The sequence below is a fragment of the Humulus lupulus genome, chromosome 8 (assembly GCF_963169125.1).
Source record: "Humulus lupulus chromosome 8, drHumLupu1.1, whole genome shotgun sequence".
Lineage (NCBI taxonomy): Eukaryota > Viridiplantae > Streptophyta > Magnoliopsida > Rosales > Cannabaceae > Humulus > Humulus lupulus.
In genome coordinates, this window is record NC_084800.1 from 15737553 (window position 1) to 15763413 (window position 25861).

The 25861-nt window shown below is 28.4% G+C and overlaps 2 protein-coding genes and 1 long non-coding RNA gene across 3 annotated transcripts; 2 read left to right on the forward strand and 1 right to left on the reverse strand.

The window, feature by feature from the left end:
* The first annotated feature begins 444 nt into the window (after positions 1-444).
* On the forward strand, positions 445-17592 carry LOC133794769 (uncharacterized). The gene is made up of 2 exons (XR_009875314.1): positions 445-679; positions 17180-17592. It is a non-coding gene; the product is annotated as an uncharacterized LOC133794769 (long non-coding RNA).
* LOC133794768 (calcium-transporting ATPase 12, plasma membrane-type-like) lies at positions 856-11755 on the reverse strand. The gene is made up of 2 exons (XM_062232153.1): positions 11203-11755; positions 856-4006 (listed from the first exon to the last, which is right to left on the reverse strand). Exons 1-2 carry the CDS (start codon positions 11473-11475, stop codon positions 965-967), a joined length of 3315 nt encoding a protein of 1104 aa, XP_062088137.1. The 5' UTR covers positions 11476-11755; the 3' UTR covers positions 856-964.
* Positions 17593-19125: 1533 nt separating the features above from the next.
* Positions 19126-19915, forward strand: LOC133794770 (NADH-ubiquinone oxidoreductase 20.9 kDa subunit). Its single transcript, XM_062232154.1, has 2 exons — positions 19126-19359; positions 19474-19915. Exons 1-2 carry the CDS (start codon positions 19206-19208, stop codon positions 19620-19622), a joined length of 303 nt encoding a protein of 100 aa, XP_062088138.1. The 5' UTR covers positions 19126-19205; the 3' UTR covers positions 19623-19915.
* Positions 19916-25861: the final 5946 nt, after the last annotated feature.

A 25861-nucleotide genomic window follows, 5' to 3' on the forward strand; every position in this document is an offset into this window, starting at 1 on the left:
TAAAAAAAATCAATAAAACTTTTGAATCAACCATAAAAAGCATTGTAAAAAAAAATGGTACTTACATGTGTAATAGGTTATATACATGACAAATAATAATAATAATAAAATTTTGCATCAACTGTACAAAGCATAGCATTTCATTTATTTTAATTTTTTCAAAATGAAATAAAATAAAAAAATGGTACTAACCAGTATAAGCGCCTTCTCCAATAAAATATGAGCAAAGGGAGAAACACATTTTTTTCTAGAGAAATAATTTTTTAAGATTTATTGTTTTAATTTATTTTAATAGAGAAGGACTTAATTTTTTTAGCATAAAATAATTTAAAATAAAATTGTTATTTTAATTGACATTATTAATGAAGAGAGAATGATAATATTAATTAGTGGTGAAATATTAATTAGTGATAGTGTAAATATGGCTGGAAAGAAAAACTTTAAAATAATAATTGGTGAAAGAGAAACTGATAGACACCAAAATTTTTTTCTATTTCAACCAAACATGTAACTATAGTAGTTGGGGGTAGAGGTGGAAAAGTAAGAGAATGCAAGTGGTATATTATCCAATTATTTCAGTTGACTTCAGAGACTCTGGTTCCAGTACCAGTTACTCCATTCTTCATCGTGGAATCATGGCCTGTCTCAAGAACTTTTGTGCATCGTTAGCTCAGCTCAGGTAAGTTTTACATCCTTCAACTCTTCCACGAACATGCCCCATTTAATTTTATTTTTACATTTTTTAAAAAGAAAAAACTACGGAGATGGCAGAAGTTTTACTTCGTAATTCAGTTTTTGGTATTAAAGTTGCAAGTATGGCTATTCTAGACTAATATTGTAATTGTACAGCAGAAATAGGTTGAGCATAAATTTGCTAAAAGTATTTCAAGTAGTAAAAATAGTTATTCTGTCAAGAGTCAAAAAGATTAAAAAAAAAAAAAAAAGCAAAAGAGTCTATAATTAATTAAGATGGTTCTGATTCTGAAGTAGAATTTTCAGTACTCATCAATGGAAACTCTAGATTAGAAACCGAGTCTGAGGAAGCAGAGTCATGAAACCTGTTAAGTAGCTTCTTGGTGAGGTTCCATGTGCACTTTGCAGCTGCATCTACTGGACACGAAACAATCCCTACAATGAGACAGACAACCCATTGAGCCAAATTCAAACTCTCATCCCCAACCAGGACATGGGCCACCTCAATGAAACTCGCCTGTAGTCCCAGTACGAACACCATAGCCAAAGAAAACCAAGGATTTCGATGAATCCCCTTCCACACGTTTATCTTCTCTAGCTCTCTTGAATTCACCTGGTTGAAAATTTGGCAGAGAACGAAACTGTTGAAAATCATGGGCTTACTGACATGCTTCTGCCGCTTATGAATCCTCAAGAAGTGCAGTAGATAATGCCCTTTGAATTGAAATGTGACCAAGATGGTAGTCTGATATAAAGCCTGAATGATTATATTTCTCCACATTGCTTTTGAAATGAGAGGCTCATTTGGTCTGATTGGAGGCTTGTGCATCAGCTCATCATTGGGTAGTTCCATCAGTAGAGCAGGCCCTATTACGAAAGTTGTGACCAAATTAGTCCAGATCAGTTGAATGCCGGTAATAGAGTTTGATCCCAACCACATTGTGGTGATGGATGCTATCAATGTTCCTGCGATGTTGGTGACAAGATCTAGCTGAATGTACTTTTGAATGTTGTGATAAGTACATCTTCCGCACCTTGTAACAGTCAGCAAGGAACTCAAGCTCCCATCGAAAACTTCCAGGTTAAAGATCTCTCTTATCATTTTGCTGCTGCTTGTCCCCATTGTAACACAGAGATTAGCTTGGCTTTGCATGGGAATGTCTTCTATTCTACTTCCAAGTGCTATGACAACGTCTCCTTTCCTTTTCAAGCACTCCATTAGAAGTATTCTGTCAGACGGAAGAGAGTTACCCATTACACAGATTTTATCTGCTTTCTCCATCCTCTCTTGCTCATTGTAGCCTCGAAAATCTTCACCTGTAATTACCAGTCCATCCGGGGGAAGAAATTCACAAGCAGTAGCTATCTTCTTAAGCTCTGACTTGTCATCTTCTGAGATTAATATGAACTTCACTTGGGCTGCTTTAAAATTTTCCAATGTCTCCTTTATTTTTGCGCAGCAGGTGTACTCCTTGAGACCAACCATTGCTATTAAGATTAAGCCATCTTCGTCCATCAAGTCATCGTTTTCCACAACTGTTGCATCAACCTGCTTGCAAGCAAAAGCAACCGGTTTTAGATCTTGGGACCGCATCTTCTCAATATTCTTCTTAAAAATATCTAGTTTGGTACCATCCAATTTTTCTTCCTTTCCATTCTTGTCGTAGTAGCTCGAGCACTTTCCTAGTATTGTTGATGCAGGGCCTTTAAAATGCAAAGACATATTCTCTATCTTGGCGTTCTTCTTCTTCTTCATTAAAACTGCACTTCCTTCTTCATTTGAGATTAATCCCTTGATCTTCATGACTGTACAACGTCGCCACAAAGTGTCGAGCTTTATCCCCAAGTTTGAGTTAGCCCATGGAAGAAGCGGGTCCTCTTCCTTACGAGCACTTGATGGCATCACAAGTGGCGCGCTGATACCATTACCAAGAGCTTCACGAATGAGTTTTGGCATCTCAGCAAGATTGATGGCTTCATCAATACCACCAATGAAGCACATGGAAACATCAGTTGGGTTCAATGGAGTTTTATCAGTGCAAATGACTGTTGCTGATCCCATTATCACAGAACCCAGCAGTCCTGGATCTGAAGCTATTTCAGACAACATCTTCTTTCTCCATAAAATGGTGGTAATTGTAATGATAAACGGTACTCCTTCCACAAGTCCCACCATTACAACAGTTAGTAAAGTTACTAAATTTGTTCCCAAATATCCTCTTGGTTTCATGACAATTCTCTCTACAACATCCATGATTTCATCGCCCGTAGGTGGATTCCCCTTGAACTTTGGAAGATCAGTGTCAGAATCAAAATTGTTGTCAACCATAAAACGAACAAAAGGGACTACAAGAATGATGATAGAGATTATGAGCCCGACCATGTGCGTAACCTTACTCAACCTGTCAAGTTGAGCAGGGAACCGGATGATCCTGTTCGGGGTTTGAGCGGTAGCGGCTGCAGAACTCATGAGCTTGCTAAATTTGGTGTCTGCACCCACAGTCGTAACTAGCATACGTCCACTTCCATGAGTCACGGTAGAACCATGAAATAGAAATGGATATTTGTCATCAACGGTCGAATTCAACCCGTCATGCACCACTAGAGATTCACCTCTAATGAATAAACCATCGGCAGGGACTAGACACCCGGTTTCCAACAAAAGGACATCACCTTGGACGAGTTGGGAGACTGAATTCTGCTCCAAATGTAATGGATCCCTTCGCGAACGTGTAAGTAGCCAGATTTCACGCAATGTAGGTGCAACTACGAGTATAATAACGCCAACCATTATGAAAAACCCCTCGTACCAACCGTTCTCGGCGCCATCTTTCTTTATTCCAAATCCAATCGACAACACCGCAGCTATGATAAGAAACATAATAGCGGCATCATTGCAGTGTTTTGAAAGGATTCTGAAGAAGTCTGAAGAAGGCTGAGCTTCAGTTGCCTGCCCTGTACTGGGGAGATCTGAATTACTCTGTGCCTTTCGCCAACTTAGATCAATTTGGTCGCCAGAGATTCCAGCCTCCAAATCAGTATTGAAAGCCTCAGCGATTCCTTTGACGCCTCCGAATTGGGTCAAGGAATCCGAGTTCGCGGTATTCACTATTTCGACGATGTTAGCAAATTGTTGGCTTTTTGCATCAGTAGTAGTATTAACAACACTGGCAGCCGTGCTATTAGTACTAGTACTGTTGGTCTCCACCTCGTGAATATCCACCTGGATTTGAGGATGATGATCACGATCATTAAGTAATGCAGGTGGAACATCTGCGACGCTTATTGATTCCCTCGGTACTGCTTCTGATTCCTTCCGGAATCAATAAAATCAAGTTAAAACGTTAATTGATTTATGTATAGTACCGGTATATATATATATCAGTTACAGATTCTGCGTAGTAATGCTTCGAAAGTGAATTGTGTTTTAGTAAGAACTAAGTTGTAGTGGTAGTAGTATTTATAAGTTGTCGATTCCCAAGTGACTTGTTTCTTCTCTTTAGTAGTTACTTGTTACAAGGATCCAGTAGTAATTCCCGTAACCTAGTGCCAATTATCATGCAGAAAAAGAAAAAAGAAAAAAAAAAAAAAAAAGTTAAATATACTTTCCTATAAATATGCATGCAATAATATTAGAATATATTAATAGTCTCACAATATTTATATTTCTTTTTTTCATTTTGTTAAATAGCAGGCTAAAGTACAAAATAATTTTTTTTTAAAAAATCTTTTATTTATTCACTTCAAATGATTACAACACCCTTACCCTTGACAATATACGCCACGTATATATAATAAATTTTAAAATATATATTTATTTTTTTGTCATTTTTCTTACATTAAAATATCAGTGATAATTTGGTAACCTAAAAAATGTGGTATAAGTATCATATTGCAATAGCAACAGCAACAGTAACACGAAGATAATGACTTAATGAAATGTTAAAACATATTACATATACCCGAAAAAAAAAACATGTTACATGCCTTTTTAATATTCTAGGTGCAACCAACTTGTAAATTTATTAATTATTTTTATTAATTTATTATAATTGCCAATATAACTTTTAAATAAATAAATAATATTATATATAAAAGAATGACATAAATATATTAAAAAAATTAAACTAAAATATTATTTATGATTTTTTTATAAAAAAATAATTATATGATAATTTTTTAGATCACAAACTATCTTATTTAAAGTACAAAATATTCATGATATTATTCAAATTGCACATCAATAATTGGAGAAGAAATTTCTCTATTCTTGATAGAAGATAAATGTTATTTTAATTTTTTTTTAGTTACACAGTCATATTGTTTGTATACAAATGACACTTATATATAATGTATTTATTATGTATTATATATTATTGTAATAATAATATTTTATAATATGTGAATTTGTATTAATATAATTATTAAATATTTAGTTTTGTATTAAATATTATTATAATAATATTTTATAATATTTAAATTTATATTAATATAATTACTAAATAGTTATTCTAGTAAAATTTTATAAAAATTAGGATTACATATTATATGTTATACATTATTATAATAATAATATTTTATAACATTTGAATGTATATAGATATAATTAATAAATATCTAGTATAGTATTAAATATTATTATAATAGTGATATTTTATAACATTTGAATTTAATAATGATATTTTATAACACATTTGAATTTTTATTAATATAATTAATAAATATCTAATGATATTTTATAATATTTAAATTTATATTAATATGATTAATAAATATTTATTTTTAATTGGTTTTAAAAGTATATTCCCTTAAATATTTAGAATATTTAGTTAAAATTAACAAAAAAAAAATCATTAAAATTAAGAATTTCTGTTATGTACATACTTTTTATATATAAAATATATATGTGTATATATATTTATAGTAACCTATTGGTAATGTTAAAGAACATATTTATATTAATAACCTAATGGTAGTGATAAAGGAATATATCTTTTTTTTTAATAAATGATAAAGCAATATCTCTTCTATATAATAAGTGTGTAGATAACGGAATTTTTTGGTTTTAACGGTTTTTTATTTTTTAATGTTAACTTTAACAGAATATTTTTATATTTAACTGAATATTCTTATATTTAACGGTAGTTTGTAAATACTTAAACTTAAATAAAATAAAATAAATAATTAAAAAAAATGATATTTTTGAGATATTTTACAATGATAATTATTTTAAAATAATAAATAATCAAGCAAATTAAAATAGAATATTTTTTAGATTTTTTACATGATAATTATTTAAAAATAATAAATAATTAAACAAATTAAAAGATGATATTTTTTAGATATTTTACAATGATAATTATTTAAAAATAATAAAATCATTTTATAACTTAAATAAAATTTAATTAAACTTAAACTCACACTCACTTATTAGAATAATATCATATTAAATATATAATATAATTTACTGTCAATTAGTAACAAATTGTTTTTTTTTTAAACCAGTAAGAAACTTAAATTTAAAATCCACATATAATATTTAATATTACATTAAACATATAATATATAATCTCTTGTTGTTACTCCCAAATTCAAAAACTAGAACAAACATAAACTTAAACAAAAATAAATAAATTATTTAATTAAAATATGATATTTATTTGAAATTTAAATGACATTAATATAAATTTAATAAAAATAGTTAATAAATTCTATAAATAAAACTAAGCAAACGTGCATATTTCACGTTGCTTGTATCTAGTGTATAAATATATATATATATATGGGTGCACTCTTAATGGTTACTATCCATGGATAGTTACTTTAATATTAACCATTGGATTAAGATCAATGGTCCATATTTATAGTTGTTAATTAATATTTCTATAAATAAATTTTGATTTTTCAAATTTTTGGAAGGTTTACCTGATGAAAAAAGTGTATTTATTATGAAAATATAATATTGTAAACTTTTCATTTTTCAAATACATCTCAATTTTTAAATATAGCCAGTGTCTCTCATTGGTCGGACACAACATTAATTATGGCAAAAGAAAAATAACTAAATTCGAAATTAATGTAGAAAAAAAAACATTTACCTATTGGTGACTTGCTATACCAAGTCACTATGTTATCAAATCATCATAATTGTTAGTACCCATCTATAGGTAGTAACCATTCAGAAGTCTTCCATATATATATATTTATTTAAAATGTTCGGTAACATCGTTGGTGATAAAATAATAAAAACTTGGAGAGAAGCCAAAAAAAATTAAAAGTATTATAAATTTTTAGTAAGAAAAAAAGTACCACAACTTTTATTTTTTTCATCTTACATACTATTTTTTTTTAAAGTACAAAAACATTACTTTTTCTTGCATTTCGGTATCAACCGTTAAGTTTGACTTTTGACGAATTAATAACCATGTGTTAGTTAACGGTTGTTTCACGTTTTGGTATTTTTACCACCAAAAAACCAAAATTTTGGTATTTAGCGGTAAGTAAACACAAAGATTAGGCATTTTAGTTGTAAAGTTATTTTACTTTTTAGGAGACAAAAATAAGTTTTAAGATTCATTTTTATTTTAATCCTGATTCATTTTTTTTATTTTAATTTAAATATATTTTTTTCATTTTTAAATCAATTAATATATTTTTTATATTTAAAATATATTTTAATTATGTTATGAAAATAAATTATGCTATGAAAAACAAAATAAAAAAATAATTGTTAAAGTACCTAAATTTTGTGTTTACTTGTGGCTAAAATATAATCATTGTCAAAGTACCAAAACGTGGAGAAGCTTACACGTGGCCATTAGTTGGTCAAAAGGTTGATTTTAATTTTGAAGAAAGAACCATAAAAATGATTCCAGCAGGTGATGTACATAGGTGATCTATTTTAGAGGAGCTTAAAAAAAGCTAATACCTCTATTAAATGTAGAGATGGTTTAAGAACTCCGCCAAACATTTACTAATTGTTATTTTTTATTTCTCTTTCCAAATTAAATCATTTTTTATTATTATTTAATTAATAAAAATGTTTAAAGATACAATATTTAAAAAATATAAAAAAGTTGATATTTGGTGTGCTGTAAAAATTTAATGTAAAATAAAAAAATAGGATTTTAGTGATACATTTTGAAAGATAGACTAGGATAGACTAGAGTAGCACTCCGAATAGCTTATTCAAAGTAAAGTATAATTAAAAAATTTGAAGAATCAAGGGATAAAGCTTCTTCCAGGTGATGTAAACTAGTTCTCTATTTTAGAGTCTATCTATTTTCATCTCTACATGAGAGAAAGAATAAACCTCCTGTAAATATATTTTTTCATTATTTTATTCCTTTTCTTTCTTTCACTCTAATTAATTTTATTTTTATTATTTATCTTTCTCTTTCTCTTCTACTTTTTTATTTTAATTAATAAAAAATATTTAAAAATATAATATTTAAATGAGGTAAAGAAAAATATAAAGAAATTGTTGTATGGTGTACTGTAAAAATCTGATGTTAAATTAAAAAAAAGGTAAAATTTTTGTGATACATTTTGAAAGATAGAGTAGAGAAATTGATGAGAGTACTCTAAATCTAAATACACTCATTTTTTCAAAAATCTAACTATTACATATTTATCCTAAAGAAATGAGTTAAACATACTATTTTAATTCTTTAATTTTATTATAAAATTTTTAACTTGGTACACCCCATTTATAGTAGAATTAAAACTATGATTTTTTTCTTTTAAATTAAATCTTTCTGCTCCTAGAATTATATAATAACACATAACATATTTTCTTATTAGAAACATCACATAATATAAATGTAATTTTATTAGACTTTTCAAGTAATTTTTATTAATTTTATTCTTGATATTGTATTATTTTATTGAATTACCTATTTTATTAAGAAAAAATCAAAATTTTCATTTAAAACTTTAATTTTAGTTTTCAAGAAATGATGTGTATTACTATTATTATTATTATTTAGCAGCGATAATACTAAAAAAATTTCAAAAGTTATACTTTAATACCTAAATTTTTTTTTTGGCGGTAATAATATATAAACCTACAATTTTAGTGTAATCATTAGTATTCACGTGACATAATTTTATACTCGTAAATTTAGGTATTGAAATGTAACTTTTGAAATGAATTGGGTATTTTCGCCACCAATATCCATAAATCATTTAAATACTATAAAAATCATTTAAAAAATAATTTTAAAAATTATCAAAAACTAATTAATAAAACTAAAATTTGCAAATTCAAAATAACCCAAATTAAAATAGAAACTCAAAATCATCCCAAAATCTATATTATTAATTAGTTTTTTATAATCTTTTATATATTTTTTTAAATTTAAAATAATTTTTATATTATTTAAATAATTTATCTAAAATCATCCCAAAATCCATATGTACCATATGCATATTTAACGGTAATTAATAATAGTTGTACAAAAATTGTAGATTTATGTATTACCGCAAAAAATAAAAATTGGGTATTAAAATTTAACTTTTGAAAAAATTTGTGTATTATCATCGCCAACTAGACTAATAAAAACGTGTCATGTGAATACTTAACGGGTAGTGAACAGTGAGTATTAACGGTTGCACCAAAATTGTAGATTTATGTATTATTACCGCAAAAAAAAATTGGATACTAAAGTGTAATTTTTAAAAAAAAATTTGCTATTATCACCGCCAATACCCCTTACTATTATTTGTAAAAAAAAATGTGAAACTCATCAAGACATAATATAGGAATGTGTCGTGTGTAATTACAAATTAATTTAATTTTTTTTATTTATTGAATAAGGTATATTTAGTTTTGGCTGAATTTATATATTTATGGAATGTAAATATAGCTTCCTTAAAAAAAAAAAAACAGATGTATCATATTTGTGTCACTATTTTAATAGAAAAACTACATCAGAAACTTTTTTTACAATTCTTGTATATATATATGGTATATGTGTGGTGGATGTTTAATGTATGTTGGGTAAATGTAAAGTATATATTAGGGAGACCGTATTTTTGTAATCAGTAAAAAATATATCAAAAAAATAGTAAATTTATGAATTTTTTTTTGATATAGATTAGCTTATTGAACACATTTTGGGGTCGTTCTATTAAAATATCACATCAGTAAAATAGGTTTACCAAATGATTAACGTTAACTAGAAATTAACATCAACCAAAATTGACATACCAAACTATTTCTAAAATTTTTGCAATAAAAAAATTAAATAAATAAAAATTTGCTATATATAAATTAAAGAAAAAATCACATCAACTAAAAATTAATGCATTATAAACCAAAAGTTAATATACAAAATCAACATGTATGCACAAATTCAGTTAGTTTCAAAAAATTCGTTAAAATTAACCAAATAAAATTTATATGCATAAAAAAATTAAGAAAAATATACATGCTATAATAAAATTATTGTTTACTAAAAAAACCTCTACATAGTTAGAATGAAAAAAAATTGAAGTAAAACGAGAAAATCTCCAATATGTGGTTAGATCATCTACATTAAGTATTGTACATAAGAGCTTGATAAATAATAGACTTTCATAATAGTTGTAGGCTATTTAGGTTTTTTGCCCCCGAACTATTACTACTACCATATCGTGCTCCTTAATTTTTTCAGGTCGTTAAAAATTCCCCCGAAATATTCACAGTAATGTAAAGAAGGACTTCCGTTAACTTTCAACACAGAATGCTGACATGGCTCATTACATTCTGATGTGTCTTGGCCATGTCAGCGCCATGTGTGTAATTTTATTGTTTTTAAATATGGTTTTTATTTTTTTTAATGTATAAAAAATGGTTTAATTTATTAATTCTATTTTTTAGTGTTTAATTCACTAATTTTTAATATGATTATAGATTTTTTAATTTTAAAATTACACACATGGTGCTGACATGGCCAAGACACATTAGCATATAAACAGCCATGTCAGCCTTCTGTTAGCCACATGTGTTGAAAGTTAACATAAGTCATTCTTTACATTACTGTGAATATTTCGGGGGAAATTTTTAACGGCCTGAAAAAATTAGGGGGCACGATACGGTAGTGGTAATAGTTCGGAGGGTAAAAAACCTAAATAGCCATAGTTGTACTTAAATATAGATCTATTTTTTATGGCAATAATACCAAATTTTTGCTAATAGTAGCACTTAAGTATCAAATCAAATTTTTTGGCAGCAAAAATACCAAATTTTAACTAAGATTTGCACATAAATACCAATTTAATTTTTTTTAATAGTACTAATACCTTAAATAAGTGTAATATTAACAAAGATTTGATATTATTACTATATTGATTTTGATTTGATATTATTAACAAAGATTTGATATTATTGCTATATTGAAAAAAATTGGTATGCAAGTGCAACAAAAAAAAATTGATTATGAAAATTTTAGCATTATGGCTGCAAATAACCTTAAAAGATAATATACAAATAATTAGTTAGAGAGGAAACTACTACTACTTACTTACTTCAATAGCACGAGCGTCGGTATTATTGAGAAGAGGAAAGTAAGGAGGAGCAAGTGGTTGAGTGAGAAGTAGTCGTTGGTTTCCGTTTTGCTTTAGTAAAAGGAAGAATTTTTTCTCACGAACGATCGCGTAAAGCACGCGCCACCACGCAACCTTTCTTGCCGGGATGACGTCGTAACTAGTAGTAGTTATACCGGTTACTAGCAACGCATGAGTAGCTCTGCTTTGCTGAGACTCAAGGTCTAAATCGGCCTTTAATTCTTGCAATGCCATATATGAATGATTATATGACGATTTGCACGCAAAACTGCAAATAATTATGACTTCTTTAAAATGAAAGACAACTTTTTTGTATGTGTAAAAAAATTTGTAGAGCTAATGCCTAATGGGGTTTGGCTTATATATATATATATATAAAGGAGAGAGAAGCAAAGCGCGTGGGCCATCACGTACTTTCTTTATGCTTTCTATCCAATTTTCTTGGTTTTTCTTTTTCCTTGCTCCGTTGTTACCCCAAAACCGAATCGTTATGTACCAACATCAATGCAATGCATGCAATATGTACCCTCACTTTATCAAAATTATAAATTTATAATTTTATATATTAGTTAAATAAGATCTATTTATTATAACTTAGAACTAGTGTATATCATTGTTTTAGGAATTACTTTACTTGAGAGGTCGTGAGCATATACATTAGAATAAAAATAGAAAAAATATATATATCAAATTCGGAATGATGTATATCATTGGTTTTATTTGTATGATCCCAAAAGGGTAGGTATGTAATATCATCCCATGCGATCATTATATATAATGAATTTCTTAATATATGTTTAATTTACACATACAAATTAATTAATAGGGACTGGGAGCATAATAGTCCCAAATTTATTGGTTAATTAAATAAATGACTCTATTTTAAAAAATTTAAGAAAATGGCCGAATGTCATATTTCAAAATAATAAAATTACACAAATAATCGTATTCTTATTACTTTTTTTGCAACTTTAATTTACACGTTACTTTTCGTCTTAATTTTTGCTTCTGTATTCATTTATTTTTTTTCACTAGCAATTAAATATATGTATATGTACATAAATTTCATAATCTATATACTGACATTAATAACGTGGAGTATATTTATAAATTTGAAACTTATTGAACTAAAAGGTAAGAATGGAAATTAATGTAATCCTAAAAAATTGAGAGGTCATTTGCTTACTATTTATAAAATAGAGACATTTGTTAACACTAACCTGGGTCATTTCATATAATTTCTCTTAATTTAATAAGATTATACCACTTTATAAGCTAACATTTCTTGTTTGCTTTAGTACTGATTTACACATTTCTTATTTGGTTAATACCAAATATAGTAAATAGATAACAAAAATATACAAGTTTATTCAAAATTTATTTTTAATGTTATCAAAATATTTCTATATAAACTATATGATAATTCAATAGTAGGGGCATACATTCTATGTCCCACCGTAGGGTCATTTTCTATTTTTGATATTTGGAAAAATTATAACTTAATTTTTTTTCTGTAAGTGTATATTATAGTTATAACAGACATCTTATTAATTTTCAGAAAATTCTAAATAATTTATAATGCTCAAATTAGAATTCAAACAGTCTATTTTCCACATGTATAAAAAAATTAGTCATGCGTGCAATTAAATGTTTGAACTCTCATTTTGACATTATAAATTATTCAAAATTTTAAAAAAATTTGTAGGATAAAAAAATTAGTTATAATTTTTTCAAATATCGAAAATAAAAAAAATGCTGAAATGCCCCTACCAGTTTATAATACATTTTATATATTAAAAAAATAATATTAATTTTCTAAAAATTAAAATCCAAATTTTAAAAATAGAAATACTTTTAATTAATTAAACACCAAAAAAATTGAATATATAGAAATACTTTTAATTAATTAAAATGATAGTGTTTTTTATTTTCAAAATAAATTTTTAGAAAATCATCAATTTTTTAGGCTCATTATTTAGTTGATTTTTTCACGTAAAAATTAATAATTTTATCAAATTTATAAAGTATCCGGGCACATTTTTAATTATGAATTAAAATTTAAGCGGATGCTTGTATGTTTTTTGAAAACTCAATCCAAATTTTATATTTTAATTTTTTTTTTTAAATGATACAATATAAAACTATTGTATAGACGCGGTAAATGGGTATAGCGCCTACGAAAGACCGAAGAAATTTTCCTTTTTACTATATTATATTTTCATAGCAGTTTCGATGATCAATATTGGCACAGCCCTTCAACATCAATGTTTTGCTACATTTTCTCTATATTTTACTTTTCCGGCACAATTTTAAAGTATAAATAAACTATTTTCTCCTAAGTAATTATATATATGAACTTTCCACGGTACTGCTACATAAGGAGGAGGAAAATACTTTCTTTTTTTTAGCAGGAATATTAATTCTGAACTCAAAATATGTCTGAATAATAATCTCGTAAAGAATGAGTCTCCTCCACTTATTTGTTAGTTATTTTCTTAGAATACTTAAAATTAAGAAGTTGTAGCGTTTCTGCTAAAAAAAATTATAGCGTTTCACTATTATTACAATTTTCTGAAATTTCTTGATATCTTCCTCACCCTAAAATACCTCACCCTAAAATAAAAAAAAGTCATAGAAAAGTCATCAAGCTCGATCGCATACTAATATTTCTTCTATATAAAAAGTACGTAGATAACGATTTTTTTTTATTTTAACACTTATTAACTTTAATAAAATATTCTAAATATTTAACGAAATATATTTTTAAAATTAACTAAAAATCTATATTTATTAATTATATTAATATAAATTCAAATATTATAAAATATTATTATTACAATAATTTATAATACAAAACTAGATATTTAATAATTATATTAATATAAATTTAAATGTTATAAAATATTATTATGATAAGAATATACCATCCTAATGTTTTACTAATTATATTAATATGAATTCAAATATTATAAAATAATGTTACTATAATAATATGTAATAAAAGACTAGATCTTTAATAATTATGTAAATATAAATTTAAATATTATAAAATATTATTATTATTATAATAATATGTAATACATAATCTTAATTTTTATTAAAAAAATATTCATTTATGTTTAAAAAAAGTATCATATAATATTGTTGACGCGGTTCTTCGCCAACAGGTAATTAAGAGAATGAGAGAAAATAATTAGTCCTGAAAGTAGAACCGTCACAGATATGAAATCTTAGAGGATGAACTTGGTGACCAAGACACGTTTTTAAGTGGTTCAAAGGTTAAAATCCTTCTACTCCACTAGTCAATATTATTGATATATTCTGGGTATTTGGTTACAAAATGTATATCCCTTCAGAGACTATTTTTTCCAACCCCTATCAACTCCCAGGATCTCCATATTTATAGGAGAAGGCACCTGGAAGTTGGTAAGGAGGTCATCCCGTGACCTTCTTATTTATCATATCAACTCTGTGACATTCATGATTAATTCCTAAACCTGACACATAGGTATGGTCAAATCGATAGATAAGGAGATAATGGGCCGTAAGGCCCAACCCAGCCGTGAGTGTCTGAATACGCACGTTCCTGCTGCGTGTCCGAGAAGTCAGGGAGATATCGGACACGTGATGTCAGATATAGGCACGTTTATCTTACGTGTGTTGACTTTACAAAGGGTCAGAGATCCATGAGAAGCTCGTACCACGAGCTGCTTCCCTGACCCGACCTTCGGCCTTCAGACTCCTTCCCCCAGTCTTGGGCAGCCTTGGCGAGTCCTTGATGATACCTCGAGCTAAGGGGGTACGACCTCGAAAACAGGATCTCCGACCTGGGGAAATTGACGGACTAACCATGATTAGTCCGAGGCTCGACCTGCTAATCAGCCCGTGGGAAAACCAGGGCGTACAAATATATATTTAAAAAATTATAAATAATATTTTGATTTAATTTTTTATATAATATGCTTATGTCATTTTTTATATATAATATTGTTTACTGTTGACGTCGCTTTTCGTCAATTTAAAACGTAGAGCAACTAAACAATAGGAACTATAGCGCAGGCGAATAATACAGTAAAACAACAAGAATTTTACGTGGTTCAGCAGTTAACTCTGCCTAGTCCACGAGTCAATTTTATTAAGACTTTGGAAATTTCAGGAAATCCTTCAGGGATGAATTCTCCAGAAATTCTCTCAAGATATCAAAAATTCGTCCCTTCCAAATGTTCATGACCTCTCTATTTATAGAGGGTTCTCAGAGTTCGTTCCCACATATTTTGGGAAGATACTCCTACTTATTAATGGAAATAATGACATTAAATTCTGTAACTCCTATATACAAGGAAACGTCTCTTGAAGACCAGGGGACATATAACATACTAGTTAATATCCCTTTAGTGTAGGGAAGTTACAAAAATAAATATCTTTTGAATGCATGGACTGCGTCTCATCAGATGACCCACTAAGTTGTTCGAGGTCGGCAATCAGCATCATACCGGTCAAAGTCTATAGATAAGCTATGAGCTAGGTTCCTTTCCCCAAGACCAGCTCGGAGCAGGTGGATACCACCGAGGCTGTCACAGTCTGAGGTTATACTCGTGCCAGGCTCGGGCTACTTGATTCGCAGACACCCGGCATCGGGGCATATTCCGATGCTAACTCTTTCGATCTCAGAAAGAACGTCGAGGTTAAAAAGTCTTCGAGGTAGCCATCTTGACTCTAGGGTTCCACATCTGGGTCATGCACATGCGGTTCAGATATTTTGAGCTCGCAATTGACGAGTCCAACTTTCGAGATCACAATCTCGGGTATCTGGGTGTAACATTTACTTATTTGAAATTTATGTCACAATAATACAAATTTAATCAATATAATTGATAAATTTTATAAATCAAACATGTATTACACCTAATTTGTATTTAATATTATATATACATGGGGAGGTGGCAAATTGTGTCAAATAATATTCCCTTACATATCTAAATTTTTCACTACATATGGTATTAAGGATTATGTAACGACTATAACTTATTTTCAAATCCTACCCTTATTATGTCCAGCGACTCATTATATTTTAGTGTTATTGTGCCAAGCTCTGATTTAGATTTGTTATGTCATATGTTTTGTACCAACTTATGGTTTGTATGTTTGTACCACCTTATAGCTTGATTTTGTTATATAAAAATAATATTAATATAAAAAAAATTACAGTAAAATTTAATATAAAAATAGTTATATAAAAAATTATTAAAGCTAAAAAATAATAATTAAAAGTACAAAAATATCCTTCTAATTTAACAAAACTTGATTAATAATAAAACTATGACATAAACAAATTTTTGTACAAAAAAAAATAAATGGGAAAATAAACAAATAAATTGAGCATTCTTTAAAAATAACCATAAAATAAGTTTTTTGAAAAAGGAAAAAAAAGTCATATTTTTGTAAACTTGGTAAACAATGACATATAAAATGTAACTTCCCCATGATTTTTTTTTTTATAGTACTATCAATATTTACCAATTTGATTAGTCATATTATAACGAGTTACCAATAATAAACTCCTGACATTTTGTCTAGAAAGTGATGCAGCCGGTTGGATGGGTGACCAAAGTTCATGCCAAATCTATGGCAACGAGAGAAAAACCTCAAATATGAGACTCTCAAAATTCTATTTCAAATATCATTATCAAAAGTTATCATTACATTTTTTTTACTAGACTTATATAGCCATTACAATAAAGCTAATAAAAAGGAAAAATATAACAAAATAAAGTTCTAGAATATTCTAAATATAAATATCCTACATCAGAAAGTTATTTTGCAAAATATTATTTAAAAAAAAATTATTACGCTCAAGATTAACAAGTATTAGCAATACACTTGTATAAATTGACAAATGGTTCTAGATTTATTATATGCGTTCGAGCATGAGCCGCAGGCTCGAAGATACCAACCTTTTCCGAGGAATGAGTTTGACCGAATTAGTGGATGAGGAGGAGGCAGTAACTAGAATGATGAGCTAGAAGCTTGGCTAGTCTCGAAAGCGCGTCAAGACAACAATTGAGTTCAATGATGCGTTTACCACATGGAAAAGCTGTTAGGAAATCCCTATTTCGTAGGGATTCGGTAAAACCGTGTCTTGAATCCCTATTTTCATGGGATTGTTATTATAATTAATGCATTTGATAGTATTATTTATTCAGATATTTATTTCAAATTTAAATATTTGATTGTAACTTTCTTGAATTTGGGGTAAGATATTCCTACAACCATGTCTATAAATAGCATGAATTATGTCATTTGTAAGTACGCACAAATTTGTACTGAAAAGAAACTCTGTCAAATTGCTTTCATTCGAAGCTTTGAGAGAGTGTTCATAATTTAACTGTTGAACCACATAAATTTTTTTTGATTTCTTCTGTTCTTTCTAAATTATTGTTTAGTGCTCTTCATAATTAAGTTGACGCAACAAAAATATTTTACAAAAATATATTATAAAATGTTATATTTTCACTCGTTAATCTTATTCTAAAATATTATCAATATATTATAAAATGCGCTGATTTACAAAATAGTAAAAAAAGATGTCATTTGTTAAATTTTGATCAGATTATTTTTTTATTGTGGTGATAATATCATTTTGTTTTAATTACCTAACAAGCTAAAAATATATATTATTATAATATTGGAAGAAAAAAAAATCTAACAATTTTTTAAAATATAATATTGGATGTTGGAGATGTGATTTTAAATCTTATAATGTGTATGAAAGTTACAAAATCAAGTGGGAATGAGTTTGTGATGTTTCGGAAAAATATGGAAAATTGGGAAGCTGAAAATTGCATTGTGGCTGCTGCGCCCACTAGCCGCGACTTGGGGGACAATGACTAGTGGTCGCGGCCACTGATACTCCTGGTCGCGGCCTGGGGTGCTGACAGCCTATTCCAATTTGTTTTTTCTCCAATTTGAACGATTTTAACATCCCAATTAACTCCAAAATCTTCATTTTAATTCAACAAGCATCCAACTAAACATTAGTAACAATCACAAGGATTTGTGGAATTTGAAATTTATAGTGTTTCTCAAACTCTATAAATAGGAGTCTATTGCTCACTTGTATGACATATCATTTTCTTTCCACAAAATACTTGGCTAGAAAATACAACATAGATGTTTGATAATTCAAGAGAGTTATTTCTTTGAGAGATCCCTTAGAGCTTAGAGAATTTGGGGAAATAAGTTTTTGGAGAAAGATCTTGAACCTTGTTTAAGTTGGTGATCCCCATTACTCTACACTTTTGTTGTGTAAGAGTTCTTGTTCTTATTTCTTTATTTTAGTCTTCATCTTTATTTGTATTATTTATGATTTGAGTTGTATTATTCTTCTACATCTTTTTTCATCTATTTACTTGTTTCTTGTATAATTGAGTTGTAACATTACTTTTATCAAACACCTTATTTATTGAATTTTTGCATAAAGTTATATATATTTTTTTCTTCCATATTTTCATTGAATATATTCTCTAACAATTATTTCTCTATAATTCAATGAGATGAAAAAAGAAAATACTTATCTTGTCAGCAGTAGTATGAATTATTCAAAGTTGGCCAATTTTCATTCACTACAAACAACAAAACTTAACAAAACAAAACATAATCATTGACAATACAAAAGAATAAAAGATACAAAATCATTCACAATATATTTCTCACTAAAAAGCCTCTTAAAAAACTAATTTAGATTTGTGTTATATTTTCATAAAAAAAATTAAGTCAGTAAAGTTTCCCACATAAGGGCCCAAAAGTAATTATAATACAGTCCATGGTAAAATCAGCCCAGGTCCAATACAAAAGGCTTCGTTTCAAGGGGCCCATGACTATGGAGATAGTGTTCAATCAACTCCATCGACGGAACGAAGGAAAGCTGAGAGTTCTAGGTTGGAGCCTTGGAGAGTAGTGCAAAGATGAACACAGACATCACAGCCTCCGCCAAACCAGAGTACCCGGTCGTAGATCGGAATCCTCCCTTCACCAAAGTTGTCGGAAACTTCAGTACTCTTGATTATTTTCGTTTCGTAACCATCACCGGCGTCTCCGTCACCGTCGGCTACCTTTCTGGTTTTTTTCTCTTAAATCTTATTCGATTTCTCACGCAATATTCCCATTTTTCTTGAATTCCTAATACTATAGATGATGGATTTTTTAATTTATTTATTTGATCTTTCTGTGTAGGAATAAAGCCAGGGATAAAGGGACCATCTATGGTAACCGGAGGCTTAATTGGGCTTATGGGTGGATTCATGTACGCTTATCAGAATTCTGCTGGCAGACTCATGGGCTTTTTTCCCAACGACCATGAGGTAGCTCGTTACCAGAAATGAAAAAAATCAATTTCACATGTTTTAGGGTTTTTTGTTTTTTAATTTCTTTGCTTGATATTATTCGTGGTCAATAACCAGAATGTTGTTCTCGAATTAAAGCTTTTGCTTTTTTTTTTACTGAACAACGGATTATTCTTGTACTTTCTGAGGTTAAATTGTGGTTTATGGATTCCAAAGTCAATGCTGAACTGCTTTTGTGCTTTCATAATGCTTACCTCCAATTTTTTAGAGACCTTTATCTGTGATTTCATAAGCACCCAATTTGAGAATTTAAAATAATCGAGGTTATGGCATTTTCAATTGCATTCTGCAAGATGGAAGTGATTGAAGATTTTTTTAGTGAAAATTTGTTCTATGTGTATATTTATCTGTGCTGACATTTCAGAAAATTTGGGCTTTTTTGTTGATTAACTTTTTGTTTTTCTATATGAACTCTATTGGGGCTCATTAAGGATATTGCATTATGGTGTGCATCTTTCTACTGGCAAAATGGTATTATGATATAGATATAGTATTAGTTATGACTTTAACTCTAGAGTAAGCCTTACTGTCTTATGAAGATTTTAACTTTTCCAATGTTGCTTTTAGTTTAAACATATATGAGTACTTTAAAATAAGTCTAGGCACTTTTTTTTGTGTGTAATTTCCATTATTTAACAATTTCATTTACGGATTTACTATTTCATATGTTAAAATGTATTGAAGGACTCATGTTTTCTTTTAGTTCTGGAACACTCTAGAGTCCCATCTGCCCTTTGTCTCTTATTTCTTTTATCTAACCATCTGTTGTGATGGAGGATAAAAATTTATTTGGACCAGGCAAGCCTCTTCATAATCTACTTATAATAAATAAAAAATAAAACTATACTTTTATCTCCTTTCACGGTAGGTAGCTATTAATTCATCCTCTACCTTACAATAGGAATAGAAAATTTTAGAGTTAGTTTCAGAATAATCTAGTGTATGGGTTTCAAAATTAGAATTTGTTGATATCAAAAGTAGAGTAATAGGATAGCTTTCCAATTGCTCTTGAATGTCGATTAATTTTTCTATTAAAATGGAGTTCACCAGCTCTTAAACAGTGTATAATATTCATCTCGTCCTGCTTTAGAAGATTTTTTTTTTATCAAACTAAAGAAATATATGTTTGTTCTTTTGTGATTGTGACTTAAATACCATACATTCATAATGTAGAGCCATACAGAGCATGTATGTCGAAGGTAAAAGTTGGAATTTTTTAAAAACTAAATAAACATGCGTTTGTTCTTTTGTGATCGGAGACAAAAACCATATATTCATGATTTAGCGCCATAAAAAGTGTATCAAAGGTAAAACTTGATATATTTATCCAACTTAAAAGTTAAAACATATGTTTGTTCTTTTGTGATTGGAGGGTATTACTATATGTATAGCTAAAAGCAGGAGCTAGATAGAGCAAGGCACAATACAAGAGGTCACTTGTATAAAAGCCAATTTATGGTTTGTTATTTGAGTTGCATATTTTTCTTCTCCATAAGATTTCTATATATTTGGAGGCTTTGGTAAAGAGCACGAACCAAGCTTTTTGAGGTGATTGCATAGGTAATTGACTCTTATAGTATTATCATGCCTGTAAAATTTTGAGAGCCAATCAAACCAGAGGGGAGTGATACTTAGAGAATAATGGATGAAGATTCTCTATTAATTTTGGTGTCCTAATTTATGTCTAACCAATACAATTATGTCACATCATTTAAATATTTAAATCAAAATGGTACAATTAGAAAATTAATTTAGTAATTAGTAATTTTAAATGATGTGGCATGTATTTATTGGTTGGAAATGAATTGGGATACTAAAATTGGACAGATAATTCTGATTCGGGAAGAATAGTTGGTAAAAGATTTACCTTGGCTTCCCGAAGAACATAGTTTTTCTTCAGGATTGAACTTGGTTTAGTATTAGAGTAACTGTTTTGCTAAGTAGTGACGGGTTTTAGTCAACGTAGTTGATGAATCAGCACAAAAGCAGTTGAATGGATTCAGTAGCATACTTTTTCTTCATTCTTTCGTTGATTTCACCATAATACATTTCAGCTCATTGGTGATTCTTTGAAAATGTTATTTTCCTGTGTTCTTTTTTGCCTACTACAACATGTGTGATGTGACTTGCCAACATTCAATTATAACACTCTCCTTCGTGTTCGTGCAAGCATTTCAGCATCCAGAGTATGGAACTCGTGCATTCTTAAACTGTCTGTGGTCGTCTTAGGATCAACTATGGCAATATGCAAAACCTGAGTCTTAGGTAGAGTGTTTTCTTTTTAAGAAATGCCCTCTTAAGGCGCATTGGTAAAGCTAAACATTAAAGCATGTGAATAGATTCCTTCGCACGTATTTTTCTGGAAACTGGCCTTTCATATTCATGTGGTGGTATTTGTTTTTAAAATATGGGCAAAATTATTCATTACTTAAGTTATTAGTCTTAGGGATTATGCATTTTTAGATCTTATATTTTGCCTCATTATGTGTTTGGATCCTGTGTTTTGATCAATTACTTTTTGGATTTTGTGTTTTGTAAAATAGTTCAAATAAACCCCTAAACTCGATTTTGATCAAAGTTTTTTTTTAATTAAAATTACAAATAATTTATCAAATTAACAACTCAAAAGAAAAATACAGTTATTTTGCTTAATAAATATGTTATTATATTTAATTTTTTGTTCATCAAAATTAGATTTAGAGGCCTATTTGAATAATTTTATAAAATTTAGGGTTCAAAAAATAATTTGTTAAAAATATATTGTCTAAAAAAATATAAACTAAAGAATATTGTAATTAGATCTTATAAGATGAGTGATGTAAAAAATTTAACAATTACGGATGTGTAATCAATATATAAACGCGTGGTTTTGCCATGTGCACTTGGAATTACCTATTTCTATGTTGAAAGCAGAATACTCAAGAAGCAAGCAAATTACACGAGTAACTCGACTCAAAACAAAACAAAACAAAATAAAGGCCGTAAAGAGGAAAAGAAAAGGACACGTGGTAGATATTGCGAATAGTACAGTATCATCATTGCTCTTATTGATGGAAAACAAGAGTGAGAATAAGTTTTAGGAATAGCTTATGGGACATGTGAGAACATTGGATAACTTTTATTTTTCATTATTAATATATTTTTTTTTTTGAGAAGACATTGGATGACTTTTAATTTAAGCAATTTTCACCAATTCAAAAGTGTCAGTATCTATGTATGTACTGTGCTTCTACCAATAATAGTGTCATAATTCATTGGTCAGATTAGTGTAACATGTGTGTGGAATAGTGTTTTCTATGTACATCTTTTACTTTATGTCTCTATGATGGCATAAAGAAGCAAAGAGACCTCATCCCACCAGGATATGTTTTAAGCTTTTGGCCTTTATTTTAGGTAAAAAGAGAGAGAGGATGATTCTACACACGTCCGTCGATAGCCAATTATCATCAAAGACTTGCAGCTTCGAAGAAACTAGTGTCTACTCTCCTTTATTCATTTCTTTTCAATTAAAATGAGTTGTTGGTGGTAATATAATACTTCTTTGTATTCAAATAACTATAGAGATCAAGAGGAAAAAAAATGCTATAAGCTAAAAAAAATGACCAATTGCTTTGGGGTCTTTATGATCATAAATTTCATATACAAGTTAACTGCGGTTTGTATGTGGGTCAAGAAAGAGGAAGTGGTCTGGCCGTCTGCCAATGCTGACGTTGCAGGCCCCATCATGCTGACGAAGCTTGATTATTATTAATATTATTTTTTTCGAAATGGAGAAGCTTGATTATTTAATAATAGCTCATTGCAGTTGGTGTGTATTGACTTGACTCCATTTACATACTTTTTTTTAAAATGAAATTGATCAATTGGGTATTTTTAATTTTTCTTTGACATCCACTTTCATTTCATTAGTTTGTACTTGATTGATATCCTACGTAGACTTAAAAAAAAAAAAGTGTCACTACATTATTGAATGGACATAGTAACTCATATTTTATAAATGAGTTGATATCTTTACATATATTTAATGTAGGACACTTGAATAGTGTGTGTATATATATATAAATTCTATATTTTATTTTTACATAGTTTAGTTTTACCCTAATCCATAAAACTTAATCCAGTTATGAAATTTAATCTAAGAATAGAATCATAATTCACAACAATTAGTACAAAAAATTTTAAGAACAAAATAAAGAAGTGTTACGCAAGGGTTATTTAATTTTTTTTCCCGTTAAGCATTCTGCTCAATATTTTACTCTAAAATCCCTTTAGATCATCTCAATTCGATCCATTTACTCAATTGTTTCTACTTCAACAATGAGTGTTCACAAATCAAAATTTTAAAGTGTTTTCAATAAAACATTTGTTTTACACAAAAATTCTATCTTCTAAAAATCTACTGAAAAACTTGACGGAGCTACATAAAATTTGCTTGTTAAAATTATAATAATTTTACCAAATCCAGAATTTCCTTAAAACATCAAGAAATTTAATAAAATAATTATTTATATTTTAACTACATCAGTGTCAAGTTGCGTTGCTTATCCATTAAGAGAAACACACTAAGAAGCATTTCGGTATATTTTTACCAAATAAGAAACATTTTTCAGACAAATTATAAAAGTAAATATATTAGTCTGTTCATTGAACATATTTATTCGAGTGGGTAATATAAACTAAATGACCGCATTCCCACATCTGTGTATGGACATGCATGCAAAAGTATTTTTTTAAAACTTAGTTATTATTTAAAAAAAAAAATGAATTATTCGAGTTGTCTTTTTTAACAGTGATACAACCACTATTATTTCCATTTTGTCTCAAAAGACCAAAAAAAAAAAAAAAAGAAGAAGAAAATAAAAACGACGTCCATATTCTATTCGAGGGAAGCTTTAAGGATATCGATATGCAATCAATAAGGGCTGTAGAGGCTTCTTTTCTCTTTTCCAATAAGATTTTTTATTTTTGTTTTATTACACTAAAAAAAAATAGTTATTTTTTAAAATAATCTCATACAAAACTTGTTTTTATTAATTTATTATAATTCTTTCATTTTTAATTTTAAATATATAATATATTAATTGTAATAAAATAAAAACTGAAATAATCTTAATTTGACAATAAATAAGTATAGAATTAATTTAAGTATGTTTTGTAAAATAAAAGTCATTATTATAATTTTTAAAAATAAATGTACAAAAATATTTTGAGTAATTTAAAATATTTTATGGTAAATGCTGCCCAAGCGAGGTTTTTATGATAAGAAGGTGGGCCATCAGCCATTAGAAGCTGCTACTCTTTCTTCGAAAGAAAAGCACCGATATTTTCCCTTTTATGATATCAAATCGTTATCATATCTCAGTTTTGCCTTTTTCACTTACTTATATATATGACTGTAGTAAAAGTTATGGTACGACTGGGCATTTATTTTACTGTGTAGTCCATTACAAAATAAATAAAGTTTAATCTTTGTATTAATTATTAAAGTAACGATTTCGATTCATGGCACTCAGATTTTAAACTGTTTAATCATTTGATCTTTAAGAAAAGTAAGTATTTAAATATCAAAACTAACCTCAAAAAATTATAAAATTTTCCCTCTGGTTTAAACTGACGATAAGCGAAATTATAATAATAGATTGACTGGTAAAAAAAATAGCATTATTTCTTAATAAATCTTCTGATACACAATCTCGTTTATAGAAAGACAAAATATGGTGGTGCCATATTAATGAGGGTAGATACCCCAAACCTAATAAAAAAATTTCATTAATTTTATGTGTAGTTTGAATTTTATTATAACAAATTGTTAATACTATGAAAGCGAAACCAATATAGTCAAACTTTATATATAATCCTCCAATGAAGGAGATAATATAACGATAATTATTTGATTGTCATTGCTTTGACATTGACCTAATTATAAGAAGATACTATATCCATAATTAAGTGTTAAACTTCCTAATAAAAACTTGTTTAGGCTCTTTAATTTGGGTTTGAATTTGAGTTGTCTCATTCTCACCCAAGTCCAACCATTACTTCTAATTATTAAATGTTCTATGCTTTCTCTAAATAATGTGTTTTTATTTGGCATCTTAATTAAGATGTCCAATACTACAAAAAATAACATTTTATGATTAATTAGTAATACTTCATAATAATTATTAAATTAAAACATATAAAATCTAATATTAAATTTCACCCATCACAGTTGTTGG

What these genes read in the sequence shown, in the direction of transcription:
- LOC133794768 (XM_062232153.1), bottom strand. Translation starts at nt 11,475, where the DNA reads ATGGCATTGCAAGAATTAAAGGCCGATTTAGACCTTGAGTCTCAGCAA. An exon ending in CCGACGCTCGTGCTATTGAA is followed by an intron (nt 4,007 to 11,202) that starts GTAAGTAAGTAG and finishes TGATTCCGGAAG; the next exon opens with GAATCAGAAGCAGTACCGAG.
- LOC133794770 (XM_062232154.1), top strand. Translation starts at nt 19,206, where the DNA reads ATGAACACAGACATCACAGCCTCCGCCAAACCAGAGTACCCGGTCGTA. An exon ending in CACCGTCGGCTACCTTTCTG is followed by an intron (nt 19,360 to 19,473) that starts GTTTTTTTCTCT and finishes CTTTCTGTGTAG; the next exon opens with GAATAAAGCCAGGGATAAAG.